Source organism: Ischnura elegans, chromosome X, assembly GCF_921293095.1.
Source record: "Ischnura elegans chromosome X, ioIscEleg1.1, whole genome shotgun sequence".
NCBI classification, from domain to species: Eukaryota; Metazoa; Arthropoda; class Insecta; order Odonata; family Coenagrionidae; genus Ischnura; species Ischnura elegans.
The window spans coordinates 119,689,845-119,712,345 of NC_060259.1; the positions used below are offsets into that span (position 1 = coordinate 119,689,845).

The 22,501-nt window shown below is 35.8% G+C and overlaps 1 protein-coding gene across 1 annotated transcript in view; it reads left to right on the forward strand.

Annotated features, from left to right (window-relative positions):
• The first annotated feature begins 2,869 nt into the window (after positions 1-2,869).
• Positions 2,870-22,501, forward strand: part of LOC124171295 — a 31,577-nt gene continuing 11,945 nt past the window's right edge. Inside the window, exon 1 of the mRNA XM_046550441.1 lies at positions 2,870-4,637. Coding sequence (XP_046406397.1) covers positions 2,870-4,637 — 1,768 coding nt within the window. The remainder of the gene's footprint in view (positions 4,638-22,501) is intronic.

A 22,501-nucleotide genomic window follows, 5' to 3' on the forward strand; every position in this document is an offset into this window, starting at 1 on the left:
ATATGCATAAAATAGTATTAGGTACAGTAGTCCAAATTGATTCTATAGTGATTATTGGAAAGGGTAGGGCAATGCAGCGTAATGGCGTCGACAAGTACCGTTAAAAGAAGACCTAATGGCAAATTTTATATTTATGGGGGGTTTCAACGGAATACCGGGGGTTTTATATTCGTGATCAACCAGTGGTCACCAATCGTTCTCTAATATTCCGTGCCGATAAGTCGTAGGGGTCTGGAACAGTGGGGGAATTCTGACGATAAATACCGAAATAGGCGAGCTTTCAGAAAATAATCTTTTTGGGAAATTTCACGGGGTTATCGGGGGTTTTAATAATTCGAAGGTTTGAGAAATATGGGCTGAATGGTGACGAAAACTACCCGGAAAGGCGGCCTTAAAAGTTGTATTTTTCTGGGAGGTTCCGGAAGGTGATCGAGAGTTTTCAGGTTTTTTTCCCCCGCATGGTTAACGGTGGCCCGGAATTAGCAAATATTCCATATCTAGAGCTGTGAGGGGACGGGCAATGCGGCGTAATGTCGGCCAGAATGTCCCAAAAAATAAATGAAATATTTGTTATCCTAAACCTGATATTACGTCGCGGGGTTAGGGAGTTATGAAATTGTTCCAGTAAAGAAGAGTTGATTGGTTTCTTATTGACCTTCTTGGGCTCATGAGTCCCTGGAATGTGCCATGAGTCATTTCCATAAGAAATACATGTAAATTTAGATTTTAATGCCTGCGGACGTTTTTGCTTTTGCATATTTAAATTCGTGATAATGGTCACATTAAGTTAAGACACATATCATTCGAAAGAAAAAGAATTGCAATTTCTTATTCCTGCAGTTCCATTTCGTTTTATACCTGATTTACACTGAATTTAGAAATAAACATCCAAAAAATGTTCAATTTTAGCGTGTTTCGCTTACTGTCCCCTTGGCGACCGTCAATATTGTTTATGCCGTTTGAAATATCTTTCTATCACACTAAATTATAAATGGCATGTTCCAAGGAGATATATTACTACCACGAATCCCTATTATTCCGACAGATGTGCCAATTGAATACATACGGGTTCAATTTCTAATTAGATTGGCAATCGCAATGACAATAAATAAGACTAAAGTATGTCCTTTTTTGGCTTAGATATTGGAAAACTTAGTTTTTCACACAGACACAATTTTGCGTGACAGGTTTTATCGCATGGTAAACCATTCAGTTTGTTTGTGTTGGCTGAGGATGGATTTACTATAAATATCGTACATTTCATCGCAGTAATAGACAAAAAATTGGGGCAGGTACGGTTTATATGGTAGGAGAAAATGACACCTACTGATATAACTTCATATCGATATATCTTGATAAGAGGATGTAGTTCTGCATTGAATTCAGTGTGTTATTTAACTCTTGTATTTTAATTGAGTGATTAAAATTCCCCTAACAACCCTTAAGCATATGTAAGGAGAATGTATTCAAAACAGTAAATAGTTGCATTCACAGGGGCGGATGCCGGATTTCTTCCTGGGGGGAGGCACAAGCAAGGTCGTATCCAGGATTTTGTTCCGGGGGTCATGAGGATACCTCGTAATACAAAATGAACGCAATGATATTGGGACCGTATAAAAAATCTTGCATATTTTTAAGAGTCTGAGGGGGGGGGGGCACGTGCCCTCATGGCCCCTAGATCCGCCTATGTGCATTCATATCTTTCCTTGTACAGTATAGCTTTCGATCCTATCTTTCCTTTGCCGAGATTCGCCATATTCATTAACCGCATAATTGGTGGTACTCCTTGGCAGTGGTATAATACACCAAATCTGCGTACATCAGTATGGACACTGCAGAGGACAGGGCTATTTCCCTCTCAGTAGGTGTCTTTGGGGAGGAAGACGCAAAAAAGTTGAGGGTGTACCCCAGGAAAGAAAGGAAAGATGGTTGATTCATGTTACATTGACCTTCCTCACAGTTGCCAAAGGTATTGATCCGTGAAATTAACCTCAACTTCAACACGTGATAATGAATTTACTTAGATCTCAATATTGGCATATCATATTCAACATTCAATGGAATGCATATTATAAAAATTAATAAGAAGCCGAATGGAAGAGTGAAGTCGGCTAACGGTTGGAGGTAAGGAATCCATATTATTCCGACAGATATGTCAGTTGAATACTATCGGGTTCAATTTTCAATTAGATAGGCATTCGCAATGACAATGAATAAGACCAAAGTATGTCTGATCGTGGCTTAGATATTGGAAAACCATGTTTTTTTTACAACGAAAGAATTTTACGTGACATCTTTTACCGCGTGGGTAAACCATCCAGTTTGTGTGTGTTGCCTGAAGATGGACTTACTATAAATATCATACACTTCATCAAACTAAAAGACAAAAATTTCGGGCAGGTACGGATAACATGATAGGAGAAAATGACACTTATCGATATAATTTCATATCGACATATCCTGAAGAGGGGATGTAGTTCTGCAAAATATTTTATTCGTATGAATAGTAAGTAACCTTCTAGCATACCTTTTTAAGTCTTATCCCAGCAGCTATAGTAAAAGGTCTGCGAAAGGGATATATAAAATGTTCAACTTTATCGATCACAACTTCAACTGTAGCAACTGCATTAGTTGTATTTACCTTTTATCTTTTTTTTACCTTATTTTTATCTACCGGTAAAAGTTGCAGTCCTTTATCTAATTAAATATAAAAGATATAAGGGAAATATAAAACCAGGATTTTCTAATCGATTTTTCTTGCAGGGAAATGGATCAAGTGGAATGTCCATCATTGCTAAATGTGACCTCTATGGTAAGGATCATGTCCTTATATTTTTATAAATCTTTGATAAATCTTGATTAATAAAAGATGGCCGCCGGAATCCACCCACGCACTCCTAGGTCTAGTATAATAGTGGTGTTTTCAGTGGTAATTCTCTCTTTTGTGGTGCTCTCAGTGTGTGTATCGTCTTGTGTACCCAGCCCATTCCCGTATATTTCCGAAACGATTGGTTTTTCCAACAACTGTGTCAGATATGGTGATTTTCATTTCAACGCTTTCTACGCATGTGGCTTCAGCGTCCGCCATCTCCAACTACGCCGGCAGCCGCTGGGCCGCCCGCCGAGACGACGCTCCCGTCGGGCTGCCTTGAGTAAGTCATTCTCTGTGTGGAACTTACTCGCCCTGCTTGTTCTCTTAGCCGGGGACGTCAGCCTCAACCCTGGCCCTGATATTCAATTATATTACCAGAACGTTCGGAGTCTTCAGAACAAACTCTCCATACTTTCCTCCCACTATTCCGACCTCTGCTTTTTTGACGTGATAGCCCTGTGTGAAACCTGGCTCAGCGATAGAGTGGGCGATAGTGAATTGGAATTAGCACACAGTCACCAGTTATTTCGACGTGATCGGTGCTCTCGTGGTGGGGGTGTACTTTTGGCGATTAACTCCACCATTCCGGCCACTCGACGTTTCGATCTCGAAACTGAGTGCGAAATAGTGTGGGTAGAAATTCGGCTTGAGGATGGTTGTGGAATCCGGAAGAAAAAACTCTTCATTGGTTGCTTCTATCGTCCCCCTTCAAGTGATGTATCAGTGTTAGAGGCATGCCTCGAGTCGGTCCTCCGCGTTCACACCCATGGTGACCTAATCCTACTTGGGGATTTCAACCTCCCGATCACATGGAGTTCCCAGACTAGTGGCATCAGTGCCGACAACAATGGCACGTTTCTTATAGATCATTTTATAGACGGCATGGGCCTTTTCCAGTGCAACCCTTTCCCCACCAGAAATTTGGCAACCTTGGATCTCATCCTTTCCTCATTCAGTGTAAACTCTCCCACCACATGCAGGAATATTTTCAACTCCGACCACTCCTCGCTCGAGTTCTCATTGCCCATGTCCCTCCCCCACCGCAATTCTGCCCAAACTTCGCCACCAGCGCGGTCAGTGAAATCTTGGAAGAAGGCCGACTGGGAAGCCATCAACTACACCCTCTCCCTCCTGCCCTGGGGTCTCCTGGAGAGCGGGTCCCCGGAGGACGCTATGGAAGTATTTTATGACTTTGTGCACGGTGTCACCAATGACTTCGTTCCCTCCCGAAGAATATCGAAGAAAAAACCCATGTGGCTCACAGCTGAAACCTCCCGAGTTCTTCAAAACAAAAGAGCTGCTTGGAAGCTTTGGAAGTCTTTTCCCAATCCCCACACATATGCCTCATTTTCTTCCCTTCGTAGAGTGTCGCGGAACCTCTTACGCCGCGATTACAGTAATAGCATCAAATCAATTACAGATGACATGGCTTCTAACCCTAAACGCTTCTGGTCATTATTTAACTCGAAACGGAAATCAACCCGAATACCAACCATCGTTAAATCAGGCCAAGAGTCTTTCTCGGGGGTTGAGCGACCTTCGGCTTTCAACAAATACTTTTCCTCAAACTTCACCCCTCCCACTCCACAGTTCGAACTTCCAACACTTAATCCGGTTTGCTCTCACTCACTTACCGTGGTCTCTGTTACGCCTGAGGAGACTCTACGCCTCCTTGAATCTTTGCCTTCCAACAAAGCCACTGGAGCCGACGGCCTCGGATCACTCTTTCTGCACCGAACAGCTGATACTCTCCACATCCCCCTCTGTAAATTGTTCAATCGATTCTTTTCAGCGGGATCATTTCCTTCAACTTGGAAAACAGCACTTGTAACTCCCATTTTAAAATCCGGCAAAAAAGATGATGTAAGTAACTATCGTCCTGTGTCTATCCTCCCTATTCTTTCTATTTTATTCGAACGTGTTATTCATGACCGACTTCTATCATTTACTATCGCTTACATCTCACCCCAGCAGCATGGCTTCCTTCCTGCTAGCTCCACTGTTACGAACCTATCTATCCTACATCAGCATATCACCGCTGCTTTCGAAGCCTCTTCTCAACTAGACGTTTGCTACATTGACTTTGCTAAAGCTTTCGACTCCGTCAACCACACCCTTCTTATCCACAAACTGTCTCATCGCTACAATATCCACGGCTCTTTCCTATCTATACTATCGAATTTCCTAACCGACCGCACTCAGCGAGTTGTTCTTGACGGAGCGTCTTCTCCGAGCATCCCCATCCTTTCAGGTGTCCCCCAAGGCAGCGTTCTCGGACCTCTTCTCTTTTCCCTTTTCGTTGACGATATTACGAGCTGTGCACTTACTAACGCATGCGGAATTCTCCTCTTTGCAGACGACTGCAAAATATTCAAAAGAGTTGAGAATACTTCTGACTCTCAGTCTTTGCAGTCTTCCCTTCATTCCCTCGAGGCTTGGTGCCTTCAGTGGCAACTCAAAATTAATACAAGCAAATCAAAATACATACCTTTTTCTTTAAAACGCACCCCCACTCCTCATAAATATACTATTTTTAATGGAATTGTTCCGATTGCTTCCTCCATCAATGACCTGGGTGTTACTTTCGACCCCAAACTAACTTTTCTTCCGCACCTTAACAAAATGAAATCCAAGGCCATGTCAGTTGTAGGAGTTCTTTATCGACTCACTTCTGTTACCGATCCAATCGCCATGAGAGCTATTTTCACCGGTTGCGTTCTCCCAATCCTCGAGTACTGCTCCGTCATTTACTCCACTGCCAGCCCCTCCAACCTTAAAACTCTTGAACGCCCAGTTAATTTCTTTATTTCAGTAGTCCGACACCGTGTTCCTCACCTCCGTAATTCTTCTCGCTCTGAAGTAATGTCTGCCCTATCATTGGTCCCACTATCCTCCCGTAGGAATTTCCATGATATTTCCTTCATTTACAATGCCTTAAATGGCAAGTTCCGATCCTCAGATATGATGCCTTTCTTTTCACTCCACATTCCCTCTCGCTCCTTCCGTAATAACCACCTACTACACCAACCTAAATTCCGTCTTTCTCTCTCTCAGAGATCACTTTTTTACAGACTCCCTACCTCTTTCAATGCCATTTCGAGTACTCACCCTTCCCTGGATCTTTCAATGCCCATCAGGTCATTCAAGAGGCAGCTTCGAAAAGCCATCTACTGAATCCATTTTTTTTCATTTTTTTTTTCTTTTTTATATCCTTTGTATATATTTTTTTTTTATAGTTTACATTTGTTAAAGCTGCAGATTTTATGTTTTGTATTCAATGTAAAGGCCATTTTGGCTGTGTTTGGATAATTTAATAAATAAATAAATAAATAAATAAATAAAAATCTCGCGAAAGAGGAAACTTGTATGAAACGATTTTGATATATCCCCATTTACTTTACATTGAAAATATATTTCGGCATTAACATAAACCAAGGTTGCCATGGAGACCAAAATATAACAAAAATCTTATATCACCATTCACGTTCAACCCTAAAAATTTCAAACTGGTACTCTCAATAACAATGGAGAAAATTAGACCTATCGATATTATTTCATTTCGATATATCTTCATTAGGAATCATTACTCATCAAAATAATTTACATGTACGTATAAAACGTTGCTGTCTTAGCAAATAATTAAAAATTGCATCCCCGTAACTATGTAAATAAGTCTGAAAAAGGCATATATCGAATGCACCCTTGGATCGATTATATCTTCGCTTCTAATTATTCGATCCGCTTGATTTAACTTTTGCCAGATTGAGCACGTCAACTTTAGTATTAAATTTGAATTTCGTAATCATACCTTGACTAACGAAAAAGTTATTAGCGAATAAAGCGTATCCAAGGAGATTGGTATCGATATAACTCTCACATGAATCGATCGAGTGGAATGGTTATCATTTCAAAAGTTGTCTTTTTTGATAATAGTATTACCCTGAAAATTTCATTCCTCTAACTTGAACGGTTGCCAAGTTATTCAAGATCGTGTGCTTCACAAAATAATGGCGACAATGATTTTCTCACGTGCAGGATATTTTTCGGAATTTTATTATGAATTAACCAAGAGGGTTATCGGAAAAACAGGGTAGGGCGTGAGGGTACGGAGTACCCTCTAAGGGTTTTCACGGAGATTCCAAATTTTCATATGCCGAAGTCTCAAAGCCGAAATCCGAAATTAAATATTCGTCTCCTCGACAATGGAAAATCGAAAATCGTTTATTCCTCGGAATTCTTTCGACTTGTGAATATTCCAAGATAGCCAAAAAATCAAGCAAAAAATCTAGTATCTTGCGTTTCAAGGAATTTGTCCTACGATTATTGCAAGTTGGTCAAAAAAAATTCCAAAGATAGGCCCGTAAGAAAAGCATAGGAAATTTTCAAAAAATCATAAAAAATACTTTTTATCAAAATATCGCAATAACAATCAATCAAAAAATTGACCAAAAAATCTAGTTTTTGTCACAGGAATCTCATCTCCCTGAAACATTAACAAATACGCAATAATTGGGAAAAAGTTTTAGTCCCATAAGGCTCCCATGTTAATTCAAGTCGATATATCTCGAAAACTAATCAACTTTTTCGAGTTTTAGGAATTTTCCTCCCGATGAATATTTTTTCTCCACCGGTGCAACAAATTTCAGCTCTCTAGCTCTTCTGGAAGTGGTCGGGAAGTAGTAAACATGAGTGAGTGAGTGGTTACACATGCGATGTTATATATAAGGAGAAGATACTCACTTATTTATTACTTTCGTTTTTAAAAATGAATTCGCCTTTGTAACAAAATATCGATATAACTTCTTTAATTTTTTCGTTTCGAGTGGTGAATTCGCGTTTGTAACAAAAATAGTAATACCAAACTTACCTTAATATTTTTATTTGGAGTGGTCAATTAGTGTCTGTAACAAGAAAAACCATATCATACTCACTTTTTTAATGTTTTCATTTTGAGAAATGAATTTGCGTTTGTAATAGGAATATTAATTCAATTTCACTTTTTAAATTCTTTCAATTCGAGTGGTGTATTTGCGTTTGTAACAAAAATATTCATATCAATCTCACTTTTTTAATTTTTTCATTTCGAGTGTTGAATTCGTGTTTCTAAGAAGAACATTCATATAAAACTGACATTTTTCATTCTATCATTTCCGGTAGAGAACTAGCGTTTATTAGTAAGAATATTTATACCAAACTAACCTTTTATTATTTTTTAATTTAATTTTTTAAATGACCTTGAACGGTCAATAACATTCAATGACCTTACCCGGTCAATGATCTTGAAGGACCTTGAAGAGTCAATGACTTTGAATTACCTTGAACGGTCAATGACCTTGAATGACCTTGAACGGCCAATGACCTTGAATGACCTTGAACGGTCAATGACCTTGAATGACCTTGAAAGGTCAATGACCTTGAATGACTTTCAACGGTCAATGACCTTGAATGACCTTGAAAGGTCAATGACCTTTCAAGGTCATTCAAGGTCATTGACCGTTCAAGGTCATTCAAGGTTATTGACCTTTCAAGGTCATTCAAGGTCATTGACCTTTTAAGGTCATTTAAAGTAATTGACCTTTCAAGGTCATTCAAGGTCATTGGCCGTTCAAGGTCATTCAAGGTCATTGACCGTTCAAGGTCATTGACCGTTCAAGGTCATTCAAGTTCATTGACCTTTCAAGGTCATTCAAGGTCATTGACCTTTCAAGGTCATTCAAGGTCATTGACCGTTGAAAGTCATTCAATGTCATTGACCTTTCATGGTCATTCAAGGTCATTGACCGCTCAAGGTCATTCAAGGTCATGACCTTGAATGACCTTGAAAGGTCAATGACCTTGAATGACCTTCATATGTCAATGACCTTGAATGACTTTGAAATATCAATGACCTTGAATGACCCCGACCTTGATTGAGTCATGAGTTCAAAGTCATTCAAGGTCAATGACCTTGAATGACCTTGAAAGGTCAATGACTTTGAAAACCTTGAACGGACAATGAACTTTAATGACATTGAATGATCAATAGCTTTGGGTGACCTTGAAAGTTCAATGACCTTGAATGATCTGAGATTTAAATAGCTTTGTATGACCTAGAACTATCAACGACCTTGAATGACCTTGAACGGTCAATTACCTTGAATGACCTTGAAAGGTCAATGACCTTGAATGACCTTGAAAGGTCAATGACCTCGAATGACCTTGAAAGGTCAATGACCTCGAATGACCTTGAAAGGTCAATGACCTTGAATGACCTTGAAAGGTCAATGACCTAGAATGACCTTGAAAGGTCAATGACCTCGAACGTTCATTTGCCTTAATGACCTTGAACGGTCAATGACCTTGAATGACCTTGAACGGTCAATGACCTTGAATGACCTTGAACGGTCAATGACCTTGAATAACCTTTAACGGTCAATGACCTTGAATGACCTTGAAATGTCAAGAACCTTGAATGACCTTGAGAGGTCAATGACCTTGAATGACCTTGAAAGGTCAATGACATTGAATGACCTTGAACGATCAATAGCCTTGAATGACCTTGAACGGTCAATGACCTTGAATTACCTTGAAAGGTCAATGACCTTGAATGACCTTGAGATGTCAATGACCTTCAATGACTTTTGTTCATGTCCTTCAGTGACCTCGCAAAGGGACAACAGGTCGTAGAATATTTTAAGCTATTAAAGCATTAAAAATGAAACGTATCACCGATATCCAACCAACCCAACCCAACCCATTATATTCATATCACACTCACTTTTTTAATTTTTTCATTTCGAGTTGTTCACTCAAGTTTGTGACAAGAATATTCATATCAAATAAACTTCTTAATTTTTACATTTCGCGTGGTCAATTCGTGTTTGTAACAAGAATCTTAATATCAAACTCACATTTTAAATTTTTTCATTTCGTGTGCAAATTCGAGTGTTTTGCAAGAATTCTTATATAAAACTCACTTTTTAATTTGTCATTTCGTGAGGTGAATTCGTGTTTCAAACATAAAAACTATATCAAACTCAATTATTTAATTTTCCATTTCGAGTAAAAGTTCGTTTTGGTAACAAGAATATTCAGATCGATCTCACTTTTTAAGTTTTGCTTTGCGAGTGTTGATTTCTTGTTTGTAGCAAGAAAAAAACATGTAATACTCACTTTTTTAATATTTTCATATGAACTCATATGAAAGACACTTTAATTTTTTTCATTTTTAGTAGTGAATTCACGTTTGTAACAAGAATATTCATATCAAACTCACCTTTTTAATTATTTTATTTTGAGTGGTGAATACTTGTTTGTAACAAATTAACTGTCTTAATTTTTTCATTTCGAGCGGTGAATTTGTGTTTGTAACAAGAAAAACTCTATCAAATTCACATTTTGAAATTTATTAATTTTGAGTAGTGAATACGCGTTTGTTACAAAAATATTTTCATCAAACTCACTATATTTTAATATTTTCATTTCGAGAGTTGAAATTGCGTTTGTAACAAGAAAATTAAGATCAAAGTTACTTTTTATTTTTTTCATTTCCAGTGATGACTTCGCGTTTATAGTAAGATATACTCACTTATTTATTACTTTCGTTTTTAAAAATGAATTCGCCTTTGTAACAAAATATCGATATAACTTCTTTAATTTTTTCGTTTCGAGTGGTGAATTCGCGTTTGTAACAAAAATAGTTATACCAAACTTACCTTAATATTTTTATTTGGAGTGGTCAATTAGTGTCTGTAACAAGAAAAACCATATCATACTCACTTTTTTAATGTTTTCATTTTGAGAAATGAATTTGCGTTTGTAATAGGAATATTAATTCAATTTCACTTTTTAAATTCTTTCAATTCGAGTGGTGTATTTGCGTTTGTAACAAAAATATTCATATCAATCTCACTTTTTTAATTTTTTCATTTCGAGTGTTGAATTCGTGTTTCTAAGAAGAACATTCATATAAAACTGACATTTTTCATTCTATCCTTTCCGGTAGAGAACAAGCGTTTATTAGTAAGAATATTTATACCAAACTAACCTTTTATTATTTTTTAATTTATATTTTAAATGACCCTGAACGGTCAATAACATTCAATGACCTTACCCGGTCAATGATCTTGAAGGACCTTGAAGAGTCAATGACTTTGAATTACCTTGAACGGTCAATGACCTTGAATGACCTTGAACGGCCAATGACCTTGTATGACCTTGAACGGCCAATGACCTTGAATGACCTTGAAAGGTCAATTACTTTAAATGACCTTGAAAGGTCAATGACCTTGAATGACCTTGAACGGTCAATGACCTTGAATGACCTTGAAAGGTCAATAACCTTGAATGACCTTGAACGGTCAATGACCTTGAATGACCTTGAAGGGTCAATGACTTTGAATTACCTTCAACGGACAATGACCTTGAATGACATTGAACGATCAATAGCCTTGGGTGACCTTGAATGGTTAAAGACCTTGAATGACATTGAACGATCAATAGCCTTGGGTGACCTTGAACGGTTAATTACCATGAATGACCTTGAAATGTCAATAACCTTGAATGACTTTCAACGGTCAATGACCTTAAATGACCTTTAAAGGTCAATGACCTTGAATGACCTTGAAAGATCAATGACCTTGAATGACCTTGTACGGTCAATGACCTTGAATGACGTTGAAAGGTCAATGACCTTGAATGACCTTGAAATGTTTATGACCTTGAATGACTTTGAACCGTCAATGACCTTGAATGACCTCGACCTTGAATGAGTCATGAGTTCAAAGTCATTCAATGTCCATGACCTTGAATGACTTTGAACGGTCAAAGACCTTGAATGACCTTGAAAGGTCGATGACTTTGAAAACCTTGAACGGACAATGACCTTGAATGACATTGAATGATCAATAGCCTTGGGTGACCTTGAAAGGTCAATGACCTTGAATGACCTTGAACGGTCAATGACCTTGAATGACCTTGAAATGTCAATGACCTTGAATGACCTTGAACGGTCAATGATCTTGAATGACCTTGAAAGGTAAATGACCTTGAAAGGTCAATGACCTTGAATGACCTTGAAATGTCAATGACCTTGAATAACTTTAAACCGTCAATGACCTTGAATTACCTCTACCTTGAATGAGTCATGAGTTCAAAGTTATTCAAGAACCATGACCTAGAATGACTTCGAACGGTCAATGACATTGAATGACCTTGAAAGGTCAATGACTTTGAAAACCTTGAACGGACAATGACCTTGAATGACATTGAATGATAAATAGCCTTGGGTGACCTTAGGAGGTCAATGACCTTGAATGACCTTGAGCGGTCAATAGCTTTGTATAACCTAGAACAATCAATGACCTTGAATAACCTTGAACGGTCAATGACCTTGAATGACCTTGAAAGGTCAATGACCTTGAATGACCTTGAAAGGTCAATGACCATGAATGACTTTGAAAGGTCAATGACCTTGAATGACCTTGAAAAATCAATGACCAATTACTTTGAAACCCTTGAATGTACAGTGACCTTGAATGACATTGAACGATCAATAGCCTTGGGTGACCTTGAACGGTTAATGACCTTGAATGAACTTGAAAGGTCAATGTCCTTGAATGACCTTGAAAGGTCAATAACCTTGAATGACCTTGAAATGCAAATGACCTTGAAATGTCAATGACTTTGAATGTTTTTTAACGATAAATAGCCTTGAATGACCTTGAACGGTTATTGACCTTGAATGACGTTAAAAGGTCAATGACCTTGAATGAATTTGAACGGTAAATGACCTTGAATGACCTTGAAAGGTAAATGACTTTGAAAACCTTCAATGGGCAATGACCTTGAATGACCTTGAAAGGTCAATGACCTTGAATGACCTTAAACGGTCAATGACCTTGAAGGACCTTGAAAGATCAATGACTTTGAAAACCTTTAACGGACAATGACCTTGAATGTCAGTGAACGATCAATAGCCTTGGGTAACCTTAAACGGTAAATGACCTTGAATGACCTTGAAAGGTCAATGACCTTGAATGACCTTAAACGGTCAATGACCTTGAATGACCTTGAACGGTCAATTACCTTGAATGACCTTGAAAGGTCAATGACCTTAAAATGTAAATGACCTTTAATGACTTTTGTTCATGTCCTTCAGTGACCTCGCAAAGGGACAACAGGTCGTAGAATATTTTAAGCTATTAATGATTTGGAATTAAACTTATCTCCGATATCCAACCTACCCAACCCAACCCATTATATTCATATCACACTCACTTTTTTAATTTTTTCATTTCGAGTTGGGAAATCGTGTTTGGATCAAGAATATTCTTAATTTTTTCATTTCGAGTAAATTTTTGAGTTTGTAACAAGAATATTCATTTCAAACTCACTTTTTTAATTTTTTCAATTCGAGTTGTTAACTCGTGTTTGTGACAAGACTATTCATATCAAACAAACTTTAATTTTTACATTTCGCGAGTTGAATTCGTGTATGTAACAAGAATATTAATATCAAACTCACATTTTTAATTTTTTCATTTCGTGTGCAAATTCGAGTGTTTAGCAAGAATACTTATATAAAATTCATTTTTTTTTGTCATTGCGTGAGGTGAATTCGGGTTTCAAATATATAAACTTTATCGAACTCAATTATTTAATTTTTCATTTCGAGTAAAAGTTCGTTTATAGCAAGAAAAAACATGTAAAACTCAATTTTTAATATTTTCATTTGAACTCATATGAAAGCCACTTTAATTTTTTTCATTTCTAGTTGTGAATTAGCGTTTGTTACAAGAATATTCTCATCAAACTCACTTTTTTTAATTTTTTCAAATCGAGAGGTGAAATTGCGTTTGTAACAAGATAATAAATATCAAACTTACATTTTATTTTTTTCATTTCCCGTGATGACTTCGCGTTTGTAGTAAGATATACTCAATTTTTTAAAACTTTCATTTTTAAACATGAATTCGCCTTTGTAACAAGAATATCGAAATCACTTCTTTAATTTTTTCGTTTCGAGTGGTGAATTTGCGTTTGTACCAAAAATATCTATACCAAACTCACCTTAATTGTTTTTTGGAGAGGTCAATTAGTGTTTCTAACAAGAAAAACCATATCAAACTCACTTTTTTAATGTTTTCATTTTGAGAAGTGAATTTTCGTTTGTAATAGGAATATTCATTCAATTTCACTTTTTTAATTCTTTCAATTCGAGTGGTGTATTAGCGTTTAAAACAAAAATATTCATATCAATAATACTTTTTTTATTTTTTCATTTCGATTGTTGAATTCGTGTTTCTAAGAAGAACATTCATATAAAACTGACATTTTTCATTTTATCATTTCCGGTAGACAACTAGCGTTTATTAGTGAGAATATTCATACCAAACTAACCTTTTTATATTTTTAAAAATTTTTTTAAATGACCTTGAACGGTCATTAACCTTGAATGACCTTACCCGTTCAACGATCTTGAAGGACCTTGAAGTGTCAATGATATTGATTTACCGTCAATGGTCAATGACCTTGAGCGACTTTGAACGATCAATAGCCTTGAATGACCTTGAACGGTCAATGACCTTGAATGTCCTTGAACGGTCAATGAGCTTGAATGACCATGAAAGGTCAATGACCTTGAATGACTTTCAACGGTCAATGACCTTGAATGACCTTAAATGAGTGACCTTGAACGGTCAATGACCTTGAATGACCTTGAACGGCCAATGACCTTGAATGACCTTGAAAGGTCAATGACTTTGAATGACCTTGAACGGTTAATGACCTTGAATGACCTTGAACGGTCAATGACCTTGAAGGACCTTGAAAGGTCAATAACCTTGAAGACCTTGAACGGTCAATGACTTTGAAAACCTTGAACGGACAATAACCTTGAATGTCATTGAACGATCAATAGCCTTCGGTGACCTTGAACGGTTAATGACCTTGAATGACCTTGAAAGGTCAATGACCTTGAAAGGTCAATGACCTTGAATGACCTTGAAAGGTCAATGACCTTGTATGACCTTGAAAGTTCAATGACCTTGAATGACCTTGAACGGTCAATGACCTTGAATGACCTTGAAAGGTCAATGACCTTGAATGACCTTGAAAGGTCAATGGCCTCGAATGACCTTGAAATGTCAATGACCTTGAATGACCTTGAAAGTTCAATGACCTTGAATGACCTTGAACGGTAAATGACCTTGAATGACCTTGAAAGGTCAATGCCCTTGAACGACCTTGAACGGTCAATGACCTTGAATGACCTTGAAAGGTCAATGACCTTGAATGACCTTGAACGGTCAATGCCCTTGAATGACCTTGAAAGGTCAAAGCCCTTGAACGACCTTGAACGGTAAATGACCTTGAATGACCTTGAAAGGTCAATGACCTTGAATGACCTTGAACGGTCGATGATCTTAAATGACCTTGAAAGATCAATGACCTTGAATGACCCTGAACGGTCAATGACCCTGAACGACCTTGAAAGGTCAATGACCTTGAATGACCTTAAACGATCAATAGCCTTGAATGACCTTGAACAGTCAATGACCTTGATTGACCTTGAACGGTTAATGACCTTGAAAGGTCAATGACCTTGAATGATCTTGAAAGGTCAATGACCTTGAAAGGGCAATGACCTTGGATGACCTTGAAAGAATAATAACCTTGAATGACCTTGAACGGTCAATGACCTTGAATGACCTTGAAAGGTCAATGACTTTGAAAACCTTGAATGGACAATGACCTTGAATGACATTGAACGATCAATAGCCTTGGGTGACCTTGAACGATTGATAACCTTGAATGACCTTGAAAGGTCAATGTCCTTAAATGACCTTGAAGGGCCAATGACCTAGAATGACCTTGAAAGGTCAATGACCTTGAAATGTCAATGACCTTGAATGGCCTTTAACGATCAATAGCCTTGAATGACATTGAACGGTCAATGACCTTAAATGACCTTGAAAGGTCAATGACCTTGAATGACCTTGAATGGTCAATGACGTTAAATGACCTTGAAAGGTCAATGACTTTGAATGACCTTGAACGGTTAATGACCATGAATGACATTGAAAGGTCAATGACCTTGAATGACCTTGAAAGGTCAATGACCTTGAATGACCTTGAAAATTCAATGACCTTGAATGACCTTGAACGGTCAATGACCTTGAATGACCTTGAAACGTCAATAACCTTGAATGACCTTGAACGGTTATGACCTTGAATGACCTTGAAAGATCAATGACTTTGAAAACCTTGAACGGACAATGACCTTGAATGTCAGTGAACGATCAATAGCCTTGGGTGACCTTGAACGGTTAATGACCTTGAATGACCTTGAAAGGTCAATGACCTTGAATGACCTTGAAAGGTCAATGGCCTCGAATAACCTTGAAATGTCAATGACCTTGAATGGCCTTGAACAATCAATAGCCTTGAATGACCTTGAACGGTCAATGACCTTGAATGATCTTGAAAGATTAATGACCTTGAATGACTTTTGTGCATGTCCTTCATTGACCTCGCAAAGGACAACAGATCGTAGAATATTTTAAGCTATTTATGCATTAGAAATGAAACTTATCACCGATATCCAACCTACCCAACCCAACCCATTATATTCATATCGCACTCACTTTTTTAATTTTTTCATTTCGAGTTGGGAAATCGTGTTTGGATCAAGAATATTCTTAATTTTTTCATTTCGAGTGAATATTTGCGTTTGTAACAAGAATATTCATTTCAAACTCACTTTTTTAATTTTTTCAATTCGAGTTGTTAACTCGTGTTTGTGACAAGACTATTCATATCAAACAAACTTTTTAATTTTTACATTTCGCGAGTTGAATTCGTGTATGTAACAAGAATATTAATATCAAACTCACATTTTTAATTTTTTCATTTCGTGTGCAAATTCGAGTGTTTAGCAAGAATACTTATATAAAATTAATTTTTTATTTGTCATTGGGTGAGGTGAATTCGTGTTTCAAATATAAAAACTTTATCGAACTCAATTATTTAATTTATCATTTCGAGTAAAAGTTCGTTTTGGTAACAAGATTATTCAGATCAATCTCACTTTTTATGTTTTGCTTTGCGAGTGCTGATTTCGCGTTTGTAGCAAGAAAAAACATGTAAAACTCAATTTTTTATATTTTCATTTGAACTCATATGAAAGCCACTTTAATTTTTTTCATTTCTAGTTGTGAATTCGCGTTTGTTACAAGAATATTCTCATCAAACTCACTTTTTTTAATTTTTTCAAATCGAGAGGTGAAATTGCGTTTGTAACAAGAATATTATTATCAAATTTACTTTTTATTTTTTTCATTTCCAGTGATGACTTCGCGTTTGTAGTAAGATATACTCACTTTTTTAATACTTTAATTTTTAAAAATGAATTCGCCTTTGTAACAAGAATATCGAAATTACTTCTTTAATTTTTTCGTTTCGAGTGGTGAATTTGCGTTTGTAACAAAAATAGTAATACCAAACTCAACTTATTGTTTTTTGGAGTGGTCAAATAGTGTTTCTAACAAGAAAAACCATATCAAACTCACTTTTTTAATGTTTTTATTTTGAGAATTGAATTTGCGTTTGTAATAGGAATATTCATTCAATTTCACTTTTTTAATTCTTTCAATTCGAGTGGTGTATTAGCGTTTGTAACAAAAATATTCATATCAATCCTACTTTTTTTTTCATTTCGAGTGTTGAATTCGTGTTTTTAAGAAGAACATTCATATAAAACTGACATTTTTCATTTTATCATTTCCGGTAGACAACTAGCGTTTATAAGTGAGAATATTCATACCAAACTAACCTTTTTATATTTTTAAATTAAATTTTTTAAATGATCTTGAACGGTCAATAACCTTGAATGACCTTACCCGTTCAACGATCTTGAAGGACCTTGAAGAGTCAATGACATTGAATTAGCGTCAACGGTCAATGACCTTGAGCGACATTGAACGATCAATAGCCTTGAATGACCTTGAACGGTCAATGACCTTGAATGACCTTGAACGGTCAATGACCTTGAATGACCATGAAAGGTCAATGACCTTGAATGACTTTCAACGGTCAATGACCTTGAATGACCTTTAAAGATCAATGACTTTGAAAACCTTGAACGGACAATGACCTTGAATGATATTGAACGATCAATAGCCTTGGGTGACCTTGAACGGTCAATGACTTTGAATGACCTTGAACGGTCAATAGCCATGAATGACCTTGAACGGTCAATGACCTTGAATGACCTTGAACGGTCAATGACCTTGAATGACCTTGAAAGGTCAATAACCTTGAATGACCTTGAACGGTCAATGACCTTGAATGACCTTGAAAAGTCAATGGCATTGAAAACCTTGAACGGACAATGACCTTGTATGACATTGAACGATCAATAGCCTTGGGTGACCTTTGAACGGTTAATAACCTTGAATGACCTTGAACGGTCAATGACCTTGAATGACCTTGAAAGGTCGATTATCTTGAATGACCTTGAAAGGTCGATGATCTTGAATGACCTTGAAAGGTCAATTACCTTGAATGACCTTGAAAGGTCAATGACCTTAAATGACCTTGAACGATCAATAGCCTTGAATGACCTTGAACGGTCAATGACCTTGAATGACCTTGAACGGTCAATGACCTTGAATGACCTTGAATGGTCAATGACCTTCAATGACTTTTGTTCATGTCCTTCAGTGACCTCGCAAAGGGACAACAGGTCGTAGAATATTTTAAGCTATTAATGCATTAGAAATGAAACTTATCACCGATATCCAACCTACCCAACCCAACGCATTATATCATATCACACTCACTTTTTTAATTTTTTCATTTCGAGTTGGGAAATCGTGTTTGGATCAAGAATATTCATATCAAACTCATATATTTAATTTTTTCATTTCGAGTGAATATTTGCGTTTGTAATAAGAATATTCATATCAAACTCAGTTTTTTAATTTTTTCAATTCGAGTTGTTAACTCGTGTTTGTGACAAGACTTCATATCAAACAAACTTTTTAATTTTTACATTTCGCGTGGTGAATTCGTGTTTATAACAAGAATCTTAAAATCAAACTCACATTTTTAATTTTTTCATTTCGTGTGCAAATTCGAGTGTTTAGCAAGAATACTTATATAAAATTAATTTTTTATTTGTCATTGCGTGAGGTGAACTCGTGTTTCAAACATAAAAACTTTATCGAACTCAATTATTTAATTTTTCATTTCGAGTAAAAGTTCGTTTTGGTAATAAGATTATTCAGATCAATCTCACTTTTTATGTTTTGCTTTGCGAGTGCTGATTTCGCGTTTGTAGCAAGAAAAAACATGTTAAACTCAATTTTTAATATTTTCATTTGAACTCATATGAAAGCCACTTTAATTTTTTTCATTTCTATTAGTGAATTCACGTTTGTAACAAGAATATTCATATAAAACTCACCATTTTATTTTTTTCATTTTGAGTGGTGAATTCGTGTTTGTAACAAATTCACTTTCTTAATTTTTTCATTTCGAGCGGTGAATTTGTGTTTTTAACAAGAAAAACTCTATCAAACTCACCTTTTTAAATTTTTTCATTTTGAGTAGTGAATTCGCGTTTGTTACAAGAATATTCTCATCAAACTCACTTTTTTTAATTTTTTCAAATCGAGAGGTGAAATTGCGTTTGTAACAAGAATATTAATATCAAACTTACTCTTTATTTTTTTCATTTCCAGTGATGACTTCGCGTTTTAGTAAGATATACTCACTTTTTTATTACTTTCATTTTTAAAAATGAATTCGCCTTTGTAACAAGAATATCGAAATCACTTCTTTAATTTTTTCGTTTCGAGTGGTGAATTTGCGTTTGTAACAAAAATAGTAATACCAAACTCACCTTAATTGTTTTTTGGAGTGGTCAATTAGTGTTTCTAACAAGAAAAACCATATCAAACTCACTTTTTTAATGTTTTTATTTTGAGAAGTGAATTTGCGTTTGTAATAGGAATATTCATTCAATTTCACTTTTTTAATTCTTTCAATTCGAGTGGTGTATTAGCGTTTGTAACAAAAATATTCATATCAATCTCACTTTTTTAATTTTTTCATTTCGAGTGTTGAATTCGTGTTTGTAACAAATTCACTTTCTTAATTTTTTCATTTCGAGCGGTGAATTTGTGTTTGTAACAAGAAAATCTCTATCAAACTCACCTTTTTAAATTTTTTCATTTTGAGTAGTGAATTCGCGTTTGTTACAAGAATATTCTTATCAAACTCACTTTTTTTAATTTTTTCAATTCGAGAGGTGAAATTGCGTTTGTAACAAGAATATTAACCCATTAATGCCCAGAAGAATTTTTTCTAAAAAATTTTACTTTTTTTGCTTAAATTATGATAACACATTATACCTGATGCCGGAAAAAATATTTTAAAAAATCTCTAACATTTGCATAGTACTTAATCCTACACGTATCTTAAGATACATCTGGGCACTTAAGGGGTCAAAAATACACATTATCATTTAATTGTGTTAATGCTCGTTTTTGCTATGTTATTCATTACCCATGCCTTCATCAGTAGTTTTTAATACTTGAATTTGTATTATTATGCATCAAATAATATAATTTTGAGTATTATTATAGTATTATAACATGAACAATTTACATTTGCATTTTGAAATTTTACAGCAGTGTGATACTGTATCCGAGTTTTTTATACCGTAACCATCCCTGTACAACTGATACATCCAAGTCTCATCTAAAATATTTGAACCACCATTTTTATTCCTGATTGTTGTCCGGTAATTTGCCAGGAATTGATCACACATGTCCACTCCACCCATGTGAGAATTGTAGTCCGCGATTGGCACTTGCATTTCGGAAACAGAATAACAAACAGGAGTTTTCATTTTTTTATGTATGCTAATAGTAATCAATTCTGATATGAATAAGTTGTCAGCAAATATGTTTGTACCTGGTGGTATTTTCACTCATCCACTAGTCCTAAAAGTAGTCCTTGACCAAGATCTGTTCTCTGAAGGTTGGCTACAGCATGATAAAGGGTGACTTGATTCGAAAATATACCATAATTTTAACCATAATCTCACTCGTTTCCCTCTAATACATTGCTTGCAGCCATATCTACCATAGTAGAGGTTAATTGATTCATCCACCAAACAATATTCTCCAGCGCTTACAATTTTGAAAGTCTAGTTCAAAACCTCAAACTAAGGTTGAACTTTATATAGCCTATCCTTGCCATCATTCTTCCCATTATAATAATTATCTGCCAGATGCAGAAACCTTAACATTCCTTCAAACCTGTTCCTTCGCATCGACTGAGAAAGTATTTCGATGGTGCAGTCTGGAGATGACCTCCGATAAAGCCATCAACTAAGTAGACGGTGACCGGAGAGAGGCAATATTCCAAACACTTCATAAATCACTTCGATTTGTACGTACGAAGAATGTACCAACATTTTTTACAATTGTTCATAATATTTGTCTTGAATTTTTTCTGCTGACAGCGCTTATGTTAGAGCTATTTCAGATTTGTTTTACCTCTGCTCCATCACTAAGGTACGTCTTCTCTTCTCAGCGGTAAATGGGAGCCACTATGCTGTTTTCTTGACTTATGTAAGTAGACGAGTTCAAAATCAAATAACAATAGCAATAAAAGATCAGACATCGAACACCTAAGCAAAATATATTATTATTTAATTCATCGAAATGAAAATTGTTTAGTACAATTTAGATACCATTTGTTAACAAATGAATCAATATTTATAAGTAACCATGATTAGCCTAGTAACGAAACTTTTCTATCACAGGTATGTTGTTTAATTCTGTACACAATTTTTAATTTACCAATGAATTTGTACTGCACAATTGTATTCAAATTTTTGTAACCACTTAATTAATTTATTTTCTTTATTTTCTTTGTAAACATTCATTATAAATAAGAGCCCTGAGGAAGGAGAATAAATCTCCGAAACGTTGGCCAAATGTGAGTTTAATTTATCATGACCTATACTCCAAGAGCATAAACATTACATTATTGTTATAATAAGGAAGGTCAGGAGAAGAAACTTTATTCAATATTATACTTCATGAAATGGCAGGAACATAAAACTGTCTTCGATCTATCACTTACTTAGGTTTATAAAATTTTTATTTGTTCATAATTCAATAAATAGAATGAAACATACCTATAAGTCAAAACATGACTTTTTGGTGCCACAAGTGCCCAGACGTATCTTTAGATACGTCAAAACTTTATTGATTAGTTTTGTTATGAGCTTGACAGAAAAATGAATCTCTTTAAAAAGATAATATTCCTTATACATTTAAAATAAAACAGGTCAAAACTGGATTCAGATAACTCAATGGTTTATGTGAAAATTTAATTTTCACATAACCATAGCATAGCAATTTCTGAGTAGTTCATGACCAGTCATGTGTAAGTAAGCATAACAATAGCTAATATTGGCTAAAATAATCTATATCACTTGTATACCATTTGAAGACTTTATTCTGTCATATAACGTAAAGAAATATCATTAACAACAAACCACAGAGTATTTAGTAATTTTTAAATTGTGACGTATCTAAAGATACGTCTGGGCATTAACCCCTCAACGCC